The sequence below is a fragment of the Mastigoproctus giganteus genome, chromosome 5 (genome assembly GCF_048544385.1).
Source record: "Mastigoproctus giganteus isolate SK-2022 chromosome 5, ASM4854438v1, whole genome shotgun sequence".
Lineage (NCBI taxonomy): Eukaryota > Metazoa > Arthropoda > Arachnida > Uropygi > Thelyphonidae > Mastigoproctus > Mastigoproctus giganteus.
In genome coordinates, this window is record NC_143579.1 from 133,192,927 (window position 1) to 133,216,387 (window position 23,461).

Here is a 23,461-nt window from a genome sequence, read left to right on the forward strand (position 1 = left end):
AAAGCGCTCCTGGGAGCACCTAGTCTCCACAGTTGGAAATTCTGCTCCATGGGGAGTGGTTTACAGAGTAATCACAAACAAACTCCCCAGGGGAGAAGTCATCCCAGCCACCAAGACGCCACAAGGCACGTATACAAAGACATGGTCCGAATCTATAAATAACATCCTTGACGCCATGTTCCATCAACACATGCCACCAAGTACCCCAGAGCAAATACTACTATGTGAGGAAAACAGCACATACACCACGGCCCAAGTGGAAGACAGCTTCACCAAGGAAGAACTGGACTCCGCTGCAGCAAAAATAAAAAACAAGAAATCTCCAGGAGAAGATATGCTGGAGCCTGAGATCGTAAAGAAGGCTGTTGAAACCATCCCAAATGAGATCCTAAACCTCTTCAACCATTGCCTTGAAGCAGGCCATTTCCCAGTAGTATGGAGATCTGCAAAATTAAGGCTTATTCTCAAGAATCCGACAAAACCACAAGACCTTCCGGAGTCATACCGGCCCATCGCTCTTCTATCCATACTAAGCAAACTCCTAGAACATCTTCTAAGCAACAGAATAGAAATTCATTACTCCAAGGCTGGCCTTCACTCTGACAACCAATACGGCTTTAGAAGGGGATACTCCACGGTGGACGCCTTAGAGAATATCGTCAAAGCAGCTACCACTACCAGCCATAAATACTTCCTTGTCATTTCAGTGGATTTTGCCGGGGCGTTTGACTCCCTCTGGTGGCCAAGCGTCCTTGGCAGACTCCGGAAAGCAAAACTACCAGCTAATTTGTACAATTGTATAAAAACCTATCTTGCAAACAGAACAGTAACCGTCAGTGCTCCGTACTGTTCAGTCACACGACCAGTCTATAGAGGATGCCCACAAGGCTCAGTACTTGGCCCACTTCTCTGGAACGTGGTGCTCGACAGCTTTCTAAACCTCGACCTTGGTAATGTGCGATCGCAGGCCTATGCGGATGACCTGATCCTGATGCTGGCGGCAGACTCAAGAACTCAACTAGAGATCTCTGCAAACCGTGCTATAAATATCCTACAAGACTGGGCCACCCAAAACCACTTAAAGATATCCCCAACAAAAACCTGCTCCATCCTACTTAAAGGTTCTCTCAATATCAGAAGGCCTCCCCAGATAAAGATTCAGGAAACAACAATTAAGCTTTCCACTGAACTTAAATATCTTGGTATTCTGCTGGATAAAAATCTGTCATTCACACCCCATCTTACTTACCTCAGAAGCAAAATCAAAAAATACTCCGCACTAATAGCTAGAGTCACTCGTCGCGACTGGGGACTTAAGAAGAGGACCCTAGCCCTCTTCTATAAGGCAGTCTTCTTACCAGCAATAACATACGCATCAGGAGTCTGGTTCCACAAGGCGGTAACAGCAGTTAACAAAAGGAAGCTAGAGACCATTCAACGTTCAGTCCTACTAACAATCTCGAGAGCCTGCTGTACTGTAAGCACCCACGCCCTCCAGGTCCTCTTGGGTGCTCTCCCCCTGGACCTGGAGATCGTCCGCTGTGGGTTGCTTTATCAACTATCCAAAGGCAAATCAATCACCTGCCTAGACTACACAACTGATCCGGCGAACGATCGTAAACTAGAGAAAAAACGCCTTCTCACCCACCTACAGCAGGCCTGGCAAACCCGCTGGACGACTTCGACAAAAGGGGAAGTCACCCGAAGATTCATACCGGATAATCAACTAGTGTTTCCCCAAAGCCCAAACTGGTTTTCACCGGGTCTGCTGACATCTTACCTGCTCACGGGACATGGCGCAATAAGAGCAAAACTCTCCAGTTTCGGATTGAGTGACACCCCTCTCTGCCACTGTGGACAGCCAGAGACGTGGGAGCACCTCATGCACCACTGCCAACTATATGAAGACCTCCGCTGCCTCTTAATAACTAGAATACGTTTCTCACCAATAAACCAAGAACAATATCTCCTGGAGAGCGAGGACAACTATAAAGCCTTAACGCAGTTTGCGCAGGATCTTTTTACTAGAAGAAGAACATACCCACAACCTTAGCAGGAATTTTCCCACAAACTAACCACTCATCATCCATAATAAAGATCCTTAGATGTGTCAACCAAACAAAAACCTAACAGCTACAATCTGAAAAACTAATCATTAACTTAACCTGGATCTGACCACTGGCTTAAACTGGAGTCATTATCTGGATTTGACCACTCACACGGACGGAACAACATGTCCCAGGAATGGCGTACGAAGACCTGACAAAGACATTATGCAGTTTGCTGCCGAAACATCATTAGGCGATCTGAACCGGGTACCCTCATTCGGTTCACTTTCTTTCCCTTTCCTTGGCAGGGGATGGTTACTCTGTACCCTCCCCCCTGCCATCCCCTATCTTCACCTGGTGAGGCATGGGCCTGCCCCACCGACTTTTGGGGTTATCTTCACTATTGACTCCATATTTCTGTCTTTCACCCCCCAGTCTTCAGTCTCCCTTCCCTCTCTAGCTATCTTGCGACTAGCGTTTGACCCTTGCCAAAACTACACAAGCCCCACACAAAAATTTAAAAAAAAAAAAAAATAATAAATAAATAATAATAATAATAAAAAAATGAACTATAACCCGTATAACTTATATCTCTTTCGGTCTGACCCAATTTCTAGCGTTTCTCCTCCCCCCTCCACTTTTTTTTTTTTTTTTTTTTTTTTTAGGTCCTAGCCACTGAAATCTCAGGAAATTAGGTGGCAGGACCTGCCAGAGTAAATAGTAAATTTCTAAAATACTGGTGTACCTGGTCTGCCTCCACGAGGTATAGTGTGGGCAACGGTGGGTCTCATTTGAGACCCAACGGCTAAAAGACCAGATGAACAACGGTACAAAACATTACACACTACAATATCCATACACTTTTAAACCTCTGGCCTCTACAGTGTTCTGTATCACACCACAATGTATATTACGCGGAGATGGGGGAAACCCCTGGTGCCGTTAGACCCTAAAAACACTATACACTATACACTAAGGGCAAGTTGCTATAATGGATAAAATAGTCGTTGAGTGGGAGAAGACAGAGAGTGGTAATTAATAGACACAGCAGTTCGTGAACTGCAGTGTCTATTAATTCGGGGTTCGGTGTTGGACCCATTGTTGGTTTGTATATCTATCAATGATATTGATGAAAGTACACTAAGTGAACAGAAATTCAGGGATACCTACATAGAAATGGGTAGGCCCACATTTCGCTCGGATAAGGGCAGTACACACGGCGAGGCATTAAGTCCACTAGTTCATGAATGCGTTTCACAGGTATTTCCATCCATGCTTAACTCACCGCTGTCCATAATTCCGTTGCATTCCTGGGTGTAGGATCCAAAGCTCGAACGGACCTTTCCACCACATCCCAAAGATGCTTCATAGGGTTCATATCCGGTGAACGGGAAAGCCATTCCATTGTGGAAAAATCTGCGGGAATTTTCTTGAAACCATTTTCTAGTCACCACGGTTTTATGTGGAGGCGCATTGTCCTGCTGAAAGAGTCCATTGCCCTGTGTGTGTACGATGACCATGAAAGGATGCAGATGGTCTGCAAGGATGGACACTTAACCTGACCGTTGAGAAATGCATATAAACGTACCAGAGGTCCCAACATGTGCCAGTTGACTACGCCCCAGACCATTACTAACCGTCACCTGCCTGAACAGTTCCTTGTTGACATGACGGGTGCATATCTTCGTGCGGGGTCCGCCAGATACACACCCTCAAATTAAAAAAAATATATATATATATTATATTAGGGTCGCTCGTGAATGATTACATATACGCGTTTATGAATTATATTTGTAAATTGCACCTCACTCGTTGAAGTCGGCGGTGATTTGTGCTACTGTCACTCTGCTGTTGGTTGAAACAATGCGAGACAGATATCGAAGGCCACGTTCACCCACCACTTCTCTCAGTCCACAGCGTTACTGGCCTTCCCAGCGAACTGGTACACCTACAATGAAAGTAACGCGGAGATGGGGGAAACCCCTGGTGCCGTTTGACAGAAAATACGCTTTACACTTTTCACTAGTCCACAGCGCTGTCCACGGTAAGATGTTATTCCGGAAATGGCATATTCCCGATACATTCTTGATACTGTCGAACCGGGATAGTGCAATTTCTGTATCACCCCCGCGGTAGAGTGACCCATGCGTCGGACATCCACTATCATTCCTCTTTCAAAGTCGGTTAACTCACGACGTTTATCCATACTGATATCGAATTACAGTCTTCGTGAATGCAGTGATGCAGCGTACCTATATACCTGCTAAGAGGTGAGATCGTCCACTCGCGAGAGGGGTGACAGCGTCGCGTTGCCCAGGAACCAGGGATTCCATGAATCCTCTACTTTCAGTATATATCACGCTTAATATTCAAGTTTGCAGATGATACAAAGGTTGGCAGAGTTGTTAATGATAGTAATGACAGTATGCTACTGCAACAATTTATGCTACTGAGGCGGCATAAATTCAAATTGAGGGAGGACAGATGTTTGAAAATTTGCCTTTAGCCAGTGGGTGGTTGTTTCTTGTAAAAAATTTCCATCTGTCGTTGTGGACGTTGATAGCTTAAAAAAAATTCAAGGAAGAACTGGTTTTAGAGCGAGTGTTTGTGTGAAGTGGGATTTTTTTTTTTTTTTTTTTTTGTCTGATGCTGTATCAGCTTGCTTTCTTGCATCATATGCCTCTACTTATGCTAACGCTACATCAGCTGAATTGGTACTCAGAGTCCTGTCTGAAAGGCAAGTGCAAAGTAGTTTCGATCGTTCAGTAATTACTGTATTTAATACGGCGTGTGTGTTATTTTTAAGTATTTATAATTTACAATATGTATTTTATACAGCATAATACCACAACCATATTCTAATTAAAATGCCCATGAAACGTAAATATGAAGCGTATATATTTGGGAAGAAAAGTCCAACAGGCTGATTTAGAACGTAACCTTGTTATAAAGAGCCTTATTACATTATTATATCTGAGAATGGCTTCGAAATACGTGTTCTTGCTTGTACACGATGATTTACCTGAAACGCATTAATCGAGAAACTCTTAAGAATATCTTTAATTCATTGACACCGCTAGAACAGTTCTTATGTTGTTTTTATTAGGTTTTAGGAGCATCGGCGACTAAGGCCATGTTGCTCCGTGCATATTGTCTGTAAATTGCGTTGGAACATTCTTAATAAAAATTTTCAAAATAACATAAAGGTCTTAGAATTCGCGCATTTCCGACATTCAGAATTTAACAGAAATACGGCGGAAACGTTGAGATAAAAGGAGACCGTCTGGAAGGTTAACAGTTTTTGTTTGTATTATTGACACAAACAATGAATTTTATTAAAAATGCTCACTAATATTTGAGTCACTCTTGTAGTGTCATTTTTGCCAAGGCATTTGAGTTTTTTGTTATATACATGAGAATATTTTTGACAATATACAGCAGCTGATAATTCCAAGAAAGGTAGTCTTAATGTCTAAGCAGTTACGCGTAATCAGAGATTAGTCAAGTTTATCAATCCTTCCTAACTCAACAACTCACTCTGCTCCATTACGCAGGCGTTCAGCTTCTGCTGCATGACTTTACTATGCATATTTCCATGGGCACTAGTTATCTGAAATGGCATCTATGTACGTCTGCCACGTGACAATGGCCTAACACTCATTTATGATTTTACTCCAAACTTTCCGAAGTAACTTTTTTATCATCCTCATTCATTCTCTAAATTCTTCTTCGCACATCTTTCCCGAAAAATCACAGACAAGGGAAATCCAATGTTAAAAGCGTCTCCAACCACTCAATCCTCAAACCTGCAGAAAAGTAGCACACACTGAACTAGTTTCTATTTGGCATTACTGTGCAAAAACCAATATTTTCCATGTATGCACCTAATAGAAACTAGCAAAGAAAGTCAGTATGCCAGAGTAAATTACCGACAGAAATATAAACGGATATTTGGAAAGGGAGGTTCTTGTAACAGTTGTATATTGGGCTTCAATGTTCCGTACATTTCGAAGTTATGTACGTGACCATGACCTTGAGCTGTTTGACTGATGCACGCACGATTGGGATATTATTTTTTTTTTTCATATCAGTTGTCTATCTGACAAAGACACATCTTTCGCAAACAACCACCACCACCACCACCACCACCAGGCAACACCATGTGTACACCTCCCCACTGAGCTTAGAGTTATTGGAATGTGCTTATGGGAAAATATCTTCTTGGAAACGTCACGTTGAGAGAGAGAGAGAATCTTCTTGGAAACGTCACGTTGTTATCTACCCCAAACATAACACTCACGAATCGTCCTTTCGAAATTCTCGGAAGTGAGTTATGAGTAACGATTGGTCTGTGGAGCTTTGCGACGTTGGGAATACACCGGCATAAACAAACAAATACTTTTAATCACCGCATCAATCATTCCTGGCATAATTTCATTATAAACACAACAGAAGAAGGTGACCTTGAAACTTTTATGCCAGAGAAGGGGGTGCGGGGATATGGGGGTCGTTGAAAAATATCTTTTATGTCGATAGGGAATGTTAGTCCATGAAATGCGCGCCCAGTGAATTCTGACAAAATTGGTACGTGTCACAATAGATAACACACGCATGACAACGGTAACACTAAGATGAAGCGTCCGACAGCAAAATAGATTCTGAGAATAGGAAATATTTGCACAGGAAAATAACAGCTGCTGTAGAGGCGCAAACAGGAAAAGTACGAATAAACATTTTTTTCTGTGACCCATTTTAGTTCTTATTCGACATACAGGAGCAAAGAAGATAAAGAAACAAGCAGTTCGGAGAACTTAGTTTCAAGGAAAGCAACGTATACTGAGCAGCAAAGATCGATCGATCCAGAGAGAGATGGACTGTTCCGTATTAAGCTTAAGTACAACGGCATAAGGTTCTTCTTTAACATCCAACCTTATTCTAAATAAAGGTAGTGCCACTGGCACAATGCGTAGTTTATTTTCCTGTAAAAGTACGTATTATTTTAGGGAGAGCTGTTAATTGAAATTTCCAGAAAAACAGACAAATCGACCAGAGAACACACGCAACTTACAGATAAAATAAATATATGGGTAGATGTAATCATTTACGGGTGACCATAATATCATAATTTTTTTTTATTATTATTAATTGAAATTAATCCTGAAAACTGAGGTTTTTCGTCCAGCAAAAAACAAACAAATCGACCAAAGAACACGCAATTTATAAATGTATTACATGTTAGGTGAGTTAACTCGCGAGTAGACCTCATTATGTCAGGGTTTTTTGTTGTGGTTGGTAACTCGCACACTAGCAAGGCTTTTATGGATTTATTTTGTGGATGATTGTTTCTACAGCAGCATGTTAGAAAGGTAACCAGAGGGAGTAAAACTCTTGATCTGATTATCAGTAGTAATTATTCATGCATTAAAAATTTACAGATAAAGACACCATTAGGTGGCAGTGATCACAGTATACTGATGTGGGATTTACTTAAAGATGTAACAACCATCAGTGGTAAAGGGAAGGGTTTTTTTCTTTCGTAACGGTGACTACAGTGGTCTCAGAGATTTTGTAAATTTTATACAGTATGAGCAACTGATGACGACGTTACCAACAGCAAATATAAATGGGAACCATTCAAGAAGGTAATCTTGGAAGCTACTAGGCTTTTTGTTCCAACTAGGAAATACTGTTCTAGGTTTAGGCCAAAATGGTGGTCAGACGAACTAATGAGACTCGCGGCAGAGAAGAAAATGCATGGGATGCATGTAAATTACCAGGCGACACAGAAGCATATGGTCGATATAAGCTAGTCTGTAATCAAGTCACAAGGGAGGTTAGGCAAGCGAAGGCAGATTATGGCAAAGGACACAAAGAAAAACAACAAATACTTCTTTACTAATATAAACTCTAAAAGGAAGGGGATGAACCAGATTGGTCCACTTGATATCGATAGTTCAACTGTAGATGATCATTCTCAGATCGGTGCCAAACTAAATGAGTAATTTGCTTCTACATTCACACATGACGAGTTATTCAAGTAGCAGAAGGCCAGATGTTTATCAGATTCTAACAGGGAGTTAAATGATTTTGTAATAACTGAAAGTGAAGGAAAAATTGTTGAAGTTAAACATAAGAAAGGCACCTGGGTCGAATGGGATCTATCCAGTTATATAAAACGAGGTGGCAAAGGAGTAAGTAAACCCTTAGCATTAATTATGAGAGCATCCTTGGATTCAAGGGAAGTCCCCACGGACTGGAGATGTGCAAAGGTATGTCCAATTCACAAAGGGGGATCAAAGGGTGACACGAGTAATTATCGACCTGTTAGACTCCTGTTCCAGGAAAAATAATGGAGTCTCTGGTTAAAGAAGCTTTGCAGAATCATCTAGACAAGTCTTAATTCAGACACAGCATGGATTTGTTAAGGGTAAATCTTGTCTAACCAATTTAGTTGGATACTATGACGTGGTCACAAAGGAATTGGATGCAAAAATAATTTTGATATCATATACTTGAATTGCAGGAAAGAGTTTGATACTGTTGTACATGGAAGATTACTGTTGAAATTGGAGCAGTATGGCATTAAGTGCAAGTTGCTGCAATGGATAAAGGGATGGTTGAGTGGGAGAAGATAGAGAGTGTGATAATCGATGGACACTGCTCTTCGTGGAACAATGTTATTAGTGGTGTCCCTCAGGGTTTCGTGTTGGACCCATTGTTGTTTTGTACATTTATCAGTGATATTGGCGAAGGTATATTAAGCTTAATCTCAAAGTTTGCAGATGATACAAAGGTTCGCAGAGTTGTTAATAACAGTAATGACAGTATACTGCTGCAACACGATCTGGAAAAGTTAGGCAAATCTGCTGAGAAGTGATAACTGAAGCTTAACATTGATAGATGCAAAGTACTGCACATGAATAGCGGTAACCCCAGAATAACATACCAACTGGGTGGTGTTACACTCAGGGTATTGAAGAATGAAAGAGATCTGGGGATAATTGTGCAGTCAGATATGAAGTTTTCTAGGCAGGGCAGACAGGCTGCCGGAGAAGGTCATGGGGTCTTGTCAATGATATACAGGAATTTTGCGAGGAGGGATAAGGAGATGATTATACTTTGAGTACTGCATACATACAGGTCTGGAAGCCTCGTTTAAGGAAGGATGTAGAATTTGTAGAACGAGTACAGAGAAGGGCAACAAGACTGTTGGGGGAACAAAGGGGTGCTCTTACGAAGAAAGTCTTAAGTTCTGCAAATTGCTTCGTCTGGAGACTAGGCACCTGTGAGGCGATCTGATTGAGGTGTATAAGGCCCTGAATGGCCGAATAGAGGTGAGGAAATTTGCCTTTAGCCAGCGGGTAGTTGATCGCTGGACAAAACTTCCATCTGTCGTTGTGGAAGTTGATAGCTTAAATAAAATCAAGACAGAACTGGACAAACATTCTGAACGAATAGATGGGTGATATGGGAAGGATTTTTTTTAAAGGCTGATGTTGCATAAGCTTGCTTTCTTGCATCATATACCTCTACTAATGCTAATGCAGGTTTCTGTTGCCATCCAAACATGTGAATTGATAAATTTCTTTTTATACAAATGGTGCCCAAACAGATCCCTTTAGGACAGTTCCAGAGGTTTTCATTCAGCGCTGGATTCTGTTCTATGCTGTACCAGCGATGTCCTTGATAGCATTTTGGCCCGACAACGCACTTACTAGCTATGTTTCTATTCTTCTGTCTACCACTTATCTCAAAAGTAGTGATGGTTGCAAAACTGAATTCTAGAGACCGTCATATTATGTCTCAAACTGCTTCACGTTATCCAAATAGAAAAGTAAGTTCCGGTGTGTCATCATAAATGGCTCCAAAGCTACAGAAAAGGACAATTTCTGGTGGCACCCTGACCAGCAAAAAGTACTACTCATCTTGCTAAACCTCTCTTAATCCGAAGGTTGTCTGAAAGTTTTTGTGATGAAACCTGGAGAATTCTGAGGTTAGCATTCCATTTAATGTAAGATTTCAATATAAAAGATAGACCTGCTATGCAACAGATTGTCGAAGTATGATGTACTATGTGCAGAAAACTGTATCAATTTGGAATCTATTGTTCAAAGCTTTTAATACTCTGAAAAGGTGTTCAATAGGTTTATTGTCCTCGATCTCTTGTAGTTGATCATATATCGCACTAAAGGCCGGTCACTAAAATAAATAAATAAGATCTTTATTGTACAGTTCACCGGTACACGCAGGTACCACGACCATACAATACCCTTCACGGCACCATGCCAGGGGTTAACAAACGGCAGAGATAATAAAGGAATTGTAAAGATTAGCAAATTATATAAAAAAAAAAAAAAAAAAAAAAAGTACTCATAGCAGATAACATTGACTTGAAAGGAAAACTAATACAAAATAACAAAAATAACAAATTGTGATAACAAAAGCTTTTCCTCAAGTCCAGTTTTCTGAGAGTCTCTTGCCCCGCCATAACGATCTGAGATCAGTTGGTAGTTCTGGAGACCACGTGCAGATCTAGGATGATCCGTCTATACTTTTTATCATCTATGATTTTAAATAAGTCAGCATCCAGGGATTGAACCAGGTGGAGCTTCTGATAAGGGAGGAACCGATCTTTCAAATGTAGTCTCGAAGGAAGAGCAAGAAGCTTGGGAGTGGAGCGGAGACCTGGTTGGGGAATCCGCCAGCACACGGTGTCCCAAACGTTGGGTGCTGAGACTCTCCCGGCAATCATTTTTACGGTGAAGATGAGTCTTCTCTCGTGCATTAATGCTGAAAACCTGGTTAAATTCAGCGCGTTGGCCATCGGTGTTGTGCGCTGCTGTGGTGGGAGATGACACTTCCAGGTTGCCCACTTCAGGAGCCAGTATTCAGCGGCTTTTAATGGTTTAATTGTGGTGTCTGCAGCTGAGCCCCACAACTCTACTCCATACAGTACACTTCCAAAAATCATCATCCTGATATACATTTTTATCAGGTTTCTGTTGTGAATGTGTAGCAAGTGCTGCTTGGCAACCCACCGTTTCTTGTTGAATTTAGCACAGAGTTCTTCTATATGGTGATGGAATCGTAATTTTCTGTCGAAGATTACACCCAGATCTCTTTGCTTTTCAACGCAGGGGATCGGGACTCCGTCAATCGCAGGCTGAATTATGGTTGGTATGGGTTTAAGAGAGAATACCATGATGGCAGATTTCTCAGGGTTCACTTGCAGGTCAAAATTCTTGAGGTACTGCTGTACTTCTGATAAGGTCTTGTTGATGGTTACTGTGGCGTTTTTGGCTTCATCGGTCAAATTTATTTTTGTGAAGATCTTTAAATCATCTGCATATGATATCATATCTGTTCTATTGTGTATTAGTGGGTAGATGATAGCAGTGAAAAGAATTCCGGACAGGACTCCTCCTTGTGGAACGCCTGCATGTATTTGTCTAGTATACCTTTGTTTTCCTATGTACATTTGGATGATTCTATTCTGAAGAAAGGATGTCAGAAACTTCAATACTGGGCCTGTGATGTGATAGTAATTTCGAAGGAGTTTGAGCAAGGCTGGGATGTGAACAATATCGAACGCAGCTTGTAAATCAAGATATGTGATTGCCATTTCTTCTTTCTCCTCAAATGATCCAAGGATTGCATTAGTAGTCATAATCAGGTTACTAACTGTTGATCTGTTTTGCAACAGATCAACTGTATTTTAGAGTAATGTTTTACTCTAAAATACAGGCACGAGTAATGTGTATTTAGCGGAAATCCTTGGGAACCATGAAATACTTACTATTAGGTAGGGCGTATGCTGCGCTAAGTAGCTTCAAAATTTTGGGAGAAACTCCAGGTAGAGAGACGAAATGTATGCCAAGGCTACCACTGACGAGTGAATAATAAAAAGAAAACGAAAAATAAAGATTTATAATCCTGACACCCACACAGAGTCAGGAGTTCCCAATGAAGAGAATACGAAAATATCACCGCATTTAGCAGCCACACCGACTAGAACTATAGTAGTACATTCGTACTTCTATACCATGGTGTTTGACCGGTTGGATACGATGGCTCTTCAAGAGTCCTCAGGTCCCACCTTAAACACATTGAGCAAATCCATGTATAACCTTCATAAGTTTTCCAGTGATATCTCCATGTCCTCCTCCACCGGCATAGACCGCTCAGCAATGTATCTCTACTCTGAGGTTTTGGATTTGTGGGCGAGCGGGACATTGGCTGAAGCTCATTTGGATGTTTGAATGTGAAATTATCCGAGAAAGAGCTTTGATCTATGTTAAAAAGATAATTCTGACAGGATTGCTTTAACCGCGAATTGGTATAAGACGCCTACCTTTTCTGGATCAGGCAGTTTGCCCTTTTCTTTTAGTAATTTCTCCAAGAAAACTTAGTAATACATCGAGAACCTTGTGTGTAGCACAGCAGGTATAATAACCGTCGTCGTCAGATAGAGTGGAAAATCTGGTTTCGAATCCTGTCAACGACTTGAGGTTAGTCGGTCTCAGGCGAAGGTTGAATGTTTTTTCTCCCGAAAATTTGGGTTTTTCGTCCATCAAGCAGGCAAATCGACGACAGAATACAAAGAACATACAGGCACAATATATTAACACCTCATAGACTTTGTTTCTTTAGCAACTAACACACACACACACACACACACACACTCGCTCACTCATTTCTTCATCTGCTCGAAATTTCTCCGGGTGTCTGCCGACATCCGGAGAAATTTCGAGTCGTTTTCTATAGAGACTGTTGTTCACCAATCTGAGGGAATGAAAGTAGAGTTTTTCCAGTGAGTTATTCCAGATTTTTCAGCCCACATTTTAAAAGCAAGGTACGGATCACTGATGCAGATAGATATGAGTTACAGTACTGGCGCTGTTAAAAATTAAAATAATAATTTCATTCTTCTATATGTAGTCGCACTGATTTCCTGCTGTCTTTTTCTCTTTCGGTGGTTTCCATTTCTTTGTCAAGACAACATTTGCTTCTATATTCAAGCATTAGTTTCCACACAATGGAGATCTGGAATTCTTGGGTAACATTTGTGGCAATCAGCACCACTGCTCAGCAACGCGTATGATGAATCTGCATGAAATAGATGTAATGCCTTCTGAATCTGCATCTAATCTACACTAGCCCAGTCACAAAAGAACAGGTAATATTAAATGCCATACCTGTGCAAGTAGATGGTAGAGTAAACTACCTCTTCATATTATTTTTCCATAGGGCTGCTACAGCGACTGAGAAATATTTTGTAGTAACAAATGCAAATGATTGGTGAGTAAACCAAAGTGATATTCAAAGAGGTGATGAGCAGATTGATGTCGGTCGGATAATATGCAGTAAGGTGAAGAGACACGGCTCTTCACCTTACGTTACTGCACAGATACGTTTAACCTTCAGTGCGGCGTCAAACAGTAGAACCAAATGGAATGAAGAATATTGGAATCATGTAACGTTTCATCGCAGGAATTATAGTTCTTTTGGTGCTCAGTACAATTTGCTTTATTTCAATTCATGGCTCGATTTGCGTAACCCTCATTTTATTTACAGTCTCGTTAATAATTTTATCTATTCTCTCACTTTCTCTTCACTGGTAAATATTCTAGTTTCCCATCTTAACTGGATATTTCACTCCACCGTTTCCTTCACTCTTCTTCAAGCTGTTTATTTTATTCAATGAAATTAACATATCAAATGTACATTTCTATCGGTAAAATGATTTTAGATTACAGGCTTTAGATGTATTTAAGTATTCAATTTTTCGTTATTGCTTTTTAAGGAATTTTCAATATATTTTCATGTATATTTTATTTATATTATTATTAAACAAATAAATAATTACGGATTGTCTTTAATGATGAGAATCCTTATGAACTAAACAGATCGTTAAGAAATTTGTTTGGTTAGGCGAAAACAGAAGGGTTCTTATGTAACGAAACTGCACCTAAGAGGTACTCCTACCTGTTTTCAAATAAAAACATGAAAATTAAATTAGACGTGGGCCACATCACTCATTATTGTAAGGCAATATACAAAATCGACGCTGTGTGTTGAATCTTTGCTTAAGCCGCTTTTCTTTCATTTTTACAACATTGCACAAAACATTATTCCTACAGGAAAATGCTCGCCTCCATTCCTCTAATGTTTTCGGATAGCTTCTCTGCAATGTCAAGATGCTTTTCTGGTCTGCTATTTGTTTCATTTTGAGCATTTCTGGAATATGATGAGATAGAAACTAGGAGCAGGGACTAAAGTAGATAAACCATGGCGATTTTAAGGAAACTTTAAGTCAGGTATGAAGAAATATTCCTCAAGAGGTTATCAGGACATTGTCTGTACCACTACGCTTAATTATTTATATACCAAAGCTGAAATTTAAAAAAAAAAAGTATAAGGCGGGACAATTTTGTGACACTGAGTATATTTATTCATGTAAAGGAAAGGGAAAGGTTACATCTACCCCTAGACAGCTATATGTAATAACAATGAGTGTAAATTAAGTTTATCCTATGCCTAATTTTGCCTATTTTATGGAATGAAAAATCCAGCTAACCTGGAATATGGATAAATCATTCATCCATCCTTTCCTGAGAGTACTCTGCTAATACTACTGCTGAACAAGCATATTAAGCCCATACATATATTTCACTTCATTTATTTAAAAACGTTATTATTCCAAATTATCGAATTATAGATAACATCTCTAATAACCTGATACATTTCATCCTCTTCTTCAACAGGCTGCAAGAAAAGTCGGAAAATTGGCAGATATCTTTTAATGTACGAAATGCAAGGTCTTACACTTGGGAAATAGCAATCCCAATATAAATTATACACTTTGTGGGGTTGAATCAAAGAAGGTAGAAGAAGAAATGGATCTGGGAGTTATAATACGGGCAGATATTAAAATTTTTTAGCAGTATAAACAGGTAGTCAGGAGAGCCCATTGTGTTCGATAAATCATTCTATCCATGATTTATCGAACAGTATCCTGTATAGATATAGAGGTCATAATCCCACTGCATAAGGCAATTGTAAGACCAAATTTGGAATACTGTATTCATGTATAGAGATCTCATCTGAAAAAAAGATATTGATCTTCTTGAAACGCTCCGAAGACGGGCAACTCGCAGAGTGGGATCGGCAAATATGCGACCACGTGAAAAAAAACTCCGAATATGTGGGCTAAAGAGCTTGTCAGCCAGGCACCTTAGAGGTGACCTGATTGAGGTTTATAAGATTCTTGGAGGAGTTAATAAAAGAAATGATGTGCCCAGAGATGCACTTGCAGCCATTTTAATCACAAGACACGACCTTATATCTGCAATTAATCAATAGCCCAACTGGTACTGCAGGGATTGACGAAGTTCCACAGTTTATAATAAAATGTTTGAGTCCATATCTAATTGATCCCCTCTTAACAATTTTTAATAACATATTAAAAGGAGAATTTTTCCCTCCAGCTTGGAATGTGTACTCCATCAGGCCACTCCCAAAGGCCAAGCACTTTAGACCCATCTCTCGCTCCTCGTGTTTACTGAAGCTGCTTGAGAAAACAGTACTGAAAACGCTTACCACAAACATCCTCCCTCACAGGCCACATCAAATTCATTATGCGTTGCAGGACAGATCAACAATTATCAATCTGCTTATGACCACCAATGCCATCCTTGGCTCGTTTGAGGAGAAAGAAGAAATTGCTATCACATACCTGGATCTACAAGCAGCGTTCGATAGTGTCAACATCCCTGCCTTGCTTAAAGCTCCTTCAAAATTTCTATCATATCACAGGCCAAGTTTCTGGCATCTCTTCTTCAGAATAGAACCATCAAAATGTCCATAGGAAAGCAGACGTATACTAGGAAAATACAAGCAAGCGTGCCACAAGGGGGGGGGGGGTATTGTCTGGAATTCTTTTCACAGCCATAATTAACCTGCTAGTACACAACAGACCAGATATGTCATCATATGCAGATGACTTGAAGCTCTTAACAAAAATAAAATCAACCGATATACACAACAACAACCATCAACAAGACTTTATCAGAAATAAAGCAGTACCTCATGAGATTTGACCTGCAAGTCAATCCTGCAAAATCCGCCGTCATGGTCTTCTCACTGAAACCCACACCAACAATAATTCAACCTGCGATAGACGGAGTCTTGGTTTCCTGAGTCCAAAAGCAGAAAGATCTGGGTGTGACCTTTGATCGAAAATTAAGATTCCATCATCACATGGAAGAACTCTGTGCAAAATTCAACAGGAAACGGTGGATTGCCAAGCAACACTTGCTACATATTCATAACACCAATCTGATAAGAACGTATATCAGGACGGTGATCTTCGGAGGAATACTGTATGGGGTAGAGTTGTGGGGCTCGGCCGCAGACACAACAATAAAACCATTGACAGCCGCAGAATACTGGCTCCTGAAGTGGGCTACCTGGAAGTGGCATCTCCCACCACAACTTCACACAACACCAATGGCCAAAGCACTGAATTTAACCAGATTCAGAGCCTTAATGAACGAAAGAAGACCAATCTTCACCATCAAAATGGTCGCTGGAAGAATCTCAGCGCCCAACATTTAGGACACCGTGTGCTGGAGAATCCCAGCACTCCGCTCCACTCCCAAGCTTCTTGATCTTCCGTCGAGGTTACATTTTAAAGATCGGTTCCTCCCTTATCAGAAGCTCGATCTAGTTCAGTCTTTGGACGCCGACCTGTGCAAAATCGTCGATGACAAAAAGTACAGACGGCGCATCCTGGAATCGCACGTGTGTTCCACAACCATCCACTGATGTGAGATCGCTCCGGCTCGGCAAGAATTTGAGGGAAACTTGAATTCAAGAAACTGTCATGTGTTATTTCAATTTATTTTATTATTTTAACCTGATGTATTATTGTTATTATATTAACTAAATTATTGTTTTATTTTTAACTAAATTCAATCTGCTGTATGCTATTTATTTATCCTATTATGTATTTATTACATATCCGGCGAGATGATATCTCTGCCGGTTGTTAACCCCTGGCTTAGTGCCGTGAAGCGTTTGTAAAGGTAGGGTATCTGCGTGTTCCTAGGAACCTTACAATAAAGATCATATTATTATTATTAAAAAAAAACGAAGACGAAATTTCCACTTTCTAGAGAATTGCAGAACTTTGGGGCATATATTCAAATTACAGTAAAGTAGGTTTAGACTAGATTGTAAGATTGTTGTTGTTGTTATTGTTATTTGGTTTTTTAGGAGCATTAGCAACTAAGGCCATATTGCTCCGGGATATGCGGTGGTCATTCCCTGACCTTTCCGCATCCTCCGTATTTGGTGGTGACGGGCTCGAACCCCGGTCTAATCAAGAAGCGTGTGCTACGCACTGCTGCTCCTTCCCACCTGGCTACGGAGGCGCCCTAGATTGTAAGAAGTTTCTGTTAATCTGCGAGTCGTTGATTCCTGGAACAGATTGTCTACACAGGCAGTTGAGGCTGACAATTTGAATAAATTCAAAGGCCATATGGATAAATAATTTGTACTTTCCTAACTACTCGTTTTTTTCCCGGCAAGTGCAGCAAAAGCCTGTGGCTTCCTTGCACTACGTGGCTATTACTATTTCTCTTGGGTTTAATCCAAGGGAAGTGTGATCTACGAAATTTATATTTAATATTAAAATTAGATAGTATGAAACAGAGCTGTAATACTCAATATGTTCTACGTTGATAATAATATTAGTAAATTAATAAGAGGAGTTTACCTCAATATAGTACGTGGAACACTTCCGTATGATACCCTCCACAAATTAAAACGGAAAAAACGAAAAAATCGACAACTTACCGGTACATTAAAGTAAAATATAAATAATTAAATAATTAAAGTAAAATATAAATAATTAAATAATCAATTTAACACAATTCAAAATCAATTTAAAACAATTAAAATTCAAATTAATGCAATTAAAAGAATCTAACGAAAATATTCAAAACGATTTTCCTTCCTGAAGCTGACAATGTTTTCGACCAACTGTCGTGATCACAGGAATGAAAATTACCGAATCAGGCTAAACCTGCAACTTAAATAGTGATTATGTGTCTTCGCGCATGCGCGTAAAGGTCCACGCATCGGAGATCAAATATGGCCGCCGAACATTAACAGAATTCTCGTGTAATTTAATTTCAACAGTTTCTGCAATTAATAGTCGCGTATAATTACGTTGAACGTTAAGTATTTTGGCCTCGTTAAATAAAAAAGTATGTTTTTCGTTAATGGCATGAAAGGCTAATTCTGACGCTGCTGAACGAGAAGCACGAACTGAGGCTTCGTGTTGATTTACACGAATATTAAGAGAAAACCGCGTCGAACCTTGGTAAGACGAGTCGCAATCACCACAAGAAATGTTGTATACGAGATCATTAATTTGTGTTGCGAACGCCGAAAGAACCGAGCGATTGTTCAGTATAGTGTGTAACTTCCGTATAGGCCTAGCTATAATTTTAAATTCGGTATCTTTAAAGAATCTGTTAAGCTGTTTGTGCTACTGTTCAACATATGGGACAGAAATAAAGTATTTTTTGATATTACTTTTTGATATCAAAAAATACTTTATTTCTGTCCCATATGTTGAACAGTAGCACAAACAGCTTAACAGATTCTTTAAAGATACCGAATTTAAAATTATAGCTAGGCCTATACGGAAGTTACACACTATACTGAACAATCGCTCGGTTCTTTCGGCGTTCGCAACACAAATTAATGATCTCGTATACAACATTTCTTGCGGTGATTGCGACTCGTCTTACCAAGGTTCGACGCGGTTTTCTCTTAATATTCGTGTAAATCAACACGAAGCCTCAGTTCGTGCTTCTCGTTCAGCAGCGTCAGAATTAGCCTTTCATGCCATTAACGAAAAACATACTTTTTTATTTAACGAGGCCAAAATACTTAACGTTCAACGTAATTATACGCGACTATTAATTGCAGAAACTGTTGAAATTAAATTACACGAGAATTCTGTTAATGTTCGGCGGCCATATTTGATCTCCGATGCGTGGACCTTTACGCGCATGCGCGAAGACATATAATTACTATTTAAGTTGCAGGTTTAGCCTGATTCGGTAATTTTCATTCCTGTGATCACGACAGTCGGTCGAAAAGCATTGTCAGCTTCAGGAAGGAAAATCGTTTTGAATATTTTCGTTAGATTCTTTTAATTGCGTTAATTTGAATTTTAATTGTTTTAAATTGATTTTGAATTGTGTTAAATTGATTATTTAATTATTTATATTTTACTTTAATGTACCGGTAAGTTGTCCATTTTTTCGTTTTTTCCGTTTTAATTTCTGGAGGGTATCATACGGAAGTGTTCCACGTACTATATTGAGGTAAACTCCTCTTATTAATTTACTAATATTAATATTAAAATGAATCTGTACCAGATATTCCACCAAATCAGTTTGTAATGTGTTAGAGCAACTTTGGTTGCTTGTCCAAATGATGGAGACTGCAAACACGTTCAGCCAGCTCTGTACGAGTGTTTTAAAACGGCAAAAAATTATTATTAAAATCATAATATGATCCATTTTTCCCCTTTTGATTCCCATTTCCCTCCCTATTCTTACTTTATGAGTTAAGCGATTAGTATCGTTGACGGTTAACACGAACTTTTATTTTCAGAGTTATGAAGTTCAAAATATCCTTTTGTATTATGATAGCAAAAGCCAATGGCCAGCGATTTACAGAAAGAACAAGGTAAGCGAGTGCACGATTATGTACATTATATAAAATATTAATGCTAATGCTATGAACATTTTTAATTATTAACTGTTAATGACAATCTGTTCATGTTTAAAGAGAGTTGGTAAGGAAGCGCTATCTGTTGACAAAAAATTACATAACGAACGATTTGTAAAATGTAATCCAAATATACGTACATCAGGTTGGTGAGGGTGTACAGGTTCTTCCTTCCTTCTTTGAGGTTACATCTGTACTTGCTGCTGTTGAGCATGGTGGATAGCGGGTTAAGTGCTGGACAGAACCACAGTGGGCTCAGAGCATCTTCCTGAAAGATTCCTCTGATGGGGATTGGCCTGGTTGTGATGTTTTCGACCTTAATGGTGGTACTCTATTTCGCCATCATTTCTCCTACGAAGTTTGTCACTATCGGACTGACATTGTAGACGTTCAGCACCTCTATTAGCCAACTATGAGGAACGGAATCGAAGGCCTTGCGGTAATTGATGTAGGCTGTGTACATGTTTTATTATTATTATTATGAGATCATGACTGCATTGTCATTAATACTTGCACGTAATGACTGCTTTATCATTAATACTTGTCGATTCTTATGCAGCAGAGACGTATCAAGAGTCAATTAGGTGAGGAAATGTTTCTAAAGCAAAGAGCACTCTATGAGTCAGTACACATAGTTCGACAACTTTATTAGGTTCATCAATCCTTTTCATAAAATGGACAGCACCCTCAGTAACAACATCCCGTATTCGAGCCATGTGATATCAAATATGAGGGCAGATATGTAAAAATGCAGGATATATGCAATTCAGTGCGAAATTGGGCACGAAAAAATATTAAGTGACTTTGAACGATGCTGAAAAGACTTGTGCAGGTTAACAAAGAAGCCAGTCAATCACGTAACCACCCAGTACAAGAGCAGTAACCAAAAAGTCCTTTCAAAACGCACGGTTTGTTGTACCTTATCACGAATGGTTTTTTACAGCCGAACCTCGTTCCACTCCTCTCAACAAAAAATAAAATAAAATAAAATAAAAAATAAACAAGAAGATACTTATAGTGGACTCAAGAACACCAACACTGGAGGATTAGAAAAAAGTTGTCTGGTCGGACAAATCCCAGTCTCTGTTGTTGGGATGGCATGTTCCCACGTTGATGGGAGAACCAGAAAATTGCGAAAATAAGACATGAAAGGATAGAGATATATACGTAAGCTAGTGGTGGCGGTGTAATAGTGTGGGTAGTGTTTTCGTGGTGCACATTGGTCTCTTGAACCACTGAAGCAAAATCCGGATGCAATAGGTTATCTGGAAATTATATCTGACCGGGCACATCCCTGACTGCGAATAGTTTCTTCAAGATGATAGACCCTCGCGAAAAGAACAGTGGATATAATAAATATCATTCTCAAACCGGGTAGTAAAGGCAAATTCCATCCATGCAGAGGGAACTTTTATCGGCTGTTTTCACAACGTGGATGATTCAGTAAGTCTCTGGAGAGGGTTGCATATTTTAGTTTTGTTTTCGGGGAAACTCGAGGTTTTTTGTCCAGCAAATAGGCAAATCGACTGCATAATACCCACAATTTACAGAAACAATAAAATGACGTCTCTATATCCTTGGTTGCTTAGTCGCTTAACACACACATCAAGCTCATAAGGCCAGAATTGAAAATAACTGGTTCTGGGAATATCAGAATGAATTCAGCTTACAGAGATAGCCACCCAACCACCCAATCTTAATCCAATTGAGTATATGTGGGATGAGGTGGAACAACCTTTTCGGAGTAGAGAACCGCAACCATCCAATTGGCAAGAACTGCGAGAAGCAATTGAATCAACATGTCCAGCATCCCTGTGGCACGCTTTGGTCCCCCTTCCTCCTTTTTTGTTCGTACCAGACTAACTCAGGCTGTTCTGAAAGCTTAAGGGAGATCTGCTCCCTATTAGGTGGTGTGCCTAATAAAGTAGCCAATCAGTGCATTAGAGAAAAAAGGTTTTTGGATTAGGGGAAAAATGTATCCTTGAAACTGTTTAATGGCATATAATTCAGCCGTATGATTTCTGCATTCAGTAGGAAGTGATATGTTTCTATATCACTTCTCTAAGTCTCTAGATGTTTAAAAATGTCTTAGAATTTTAGTTTATTGCCAAAAAAAAAGATGAATACTTTTCATGATTGAAAAGGATGGTTGGCTAAATGTAGCTCAGGTTCTCCACTCGTTATAGAACTGTGTGGCGGTAGATTTGAGGTACTACTCTGATCACTGCAGTTATGCGCCTGAAAATTGGACGGTTTTTTTTTTATTGTGTAGTAATTGTAGTATTTTTCATTTAACAATTACAGCTTTAATATAAATACGTATATCCAGTAAAGATTTTAACACACATTTAATTACAAATGGTTTGTAGCTTTCGAGGCTAAACGGGTGTCTTCGTCAGCAAATACTAACAGTTAGAGACAAACTTTTAAAAGGATACAGTTGTGCGCGCAACGAGGCGTGCGTGGGCACGAGGTTGACCATTCAACCACTAGACTGGTGTTCATTGTTGCTGCATGGACGTGTGCGTTATGCTTCCAGCGCTTATCTAGTCTCAAAATAGTTGCCTCCAAGATAGAGTGTAGTCTCATTCCCTTGCTGCCGTTCATAGTTCTTGAATTACATGATATATTAAATGACTCTAGCCAGAGGCGGTGGCGAAAGCGTCGGGACTGGTCAATCACTTTGTAATTGAGCTTGGGATTAAGGTCATGGTGGGTCGACCAGAAGTGCTTCGCGATTGCGGATTGGTCAGTCTCAGCAAGGCGAATCGATCTGCCGTGCTCTGCAGGGAGGTCTTGAACGTCCCTGAGGTGTCCCCTATGTAGCAGTCACAATCTTTTCAGGTTATGCGGTATACTACACCGCTGCGCAAGAGAGAGGCGACCGGAGTCTTCACGTTGGAAACTAGAGAACGCAAGTTTCTACCAGGTAGCTGCACACATTTTATGTTGTATTCTCGAAGGAATTTTGAAATCTGGCCGGACATGCCAGGATAGTAGGGAATGTAGGCGGTAGGTACATGTCATGAGTTGAGGTGGTCTCGGGTGGATCGCGAGCTCCTGCGCTTGCAATAAGCACTTCTCGAACATGTGGGTTGGATAGTCACAATTGACCAAGTCTGTCCTCACTCTGGAAATCTCGTTGGGCCTAGCTTCATCAGTGCTGGAGTGGCTTTAAGCCCGGGAGAACAGGTTGCGGGCAGTGCTGTTGAGATGGCTTCGGGCGTGGCCAGATCGGTAGTTGGTGAATTGACCGCACCATATTGGCTTGCAGTATATAGTGAGATTTCCAGGTGTGGCCCACGCGTTTTACCAGGACATCGAAGAATGGAAGGTATCCATCCACTTCTAACTCTAAAGTGAACTGGATGAACACAGACTAGGAATTGAGGTACTCCGGTAATGTTGTTTCAGAACCACGTGGGATGACGGTGAAGATGTCACCTGTACCATGTTGTAATAGGTACAGGTGGGTTCAGGAATATCCGCTCTTCCAATTCTTCCATGGCGATGTTGGCCACGACGGAATTAACAGGAGCGCCCATGGCAGTGCCCTGCACCTGCTTGTATAAAGAATCTTTAAAGGTGATGACCTTGCCTGA

General features: G+C 40.2%; 1 protein-coding gene across 1 annotated transcript in view; it reads left to right on the forward strand.

The window, feature by feature from the left end:
* The window catches only part of LOC150085706 (transmembrane protein 145-like), an 88,695-nt gene that overhangs the window by 20,984 nt on the left and 44,250 nt on the right, over positions 1–23,461 (forward strand). Inside the window, exon 3 of the mRNA XM_090374656.1 lies at positions 19,743–19,817. Within this exon, the coding sequence (XP_090230782.1) occupies positions 19,743–19,817 (75 nt within the window). The remainder of the gene's footprint in view (positions 1–19,742; positions 19,818–23,461) is intronic.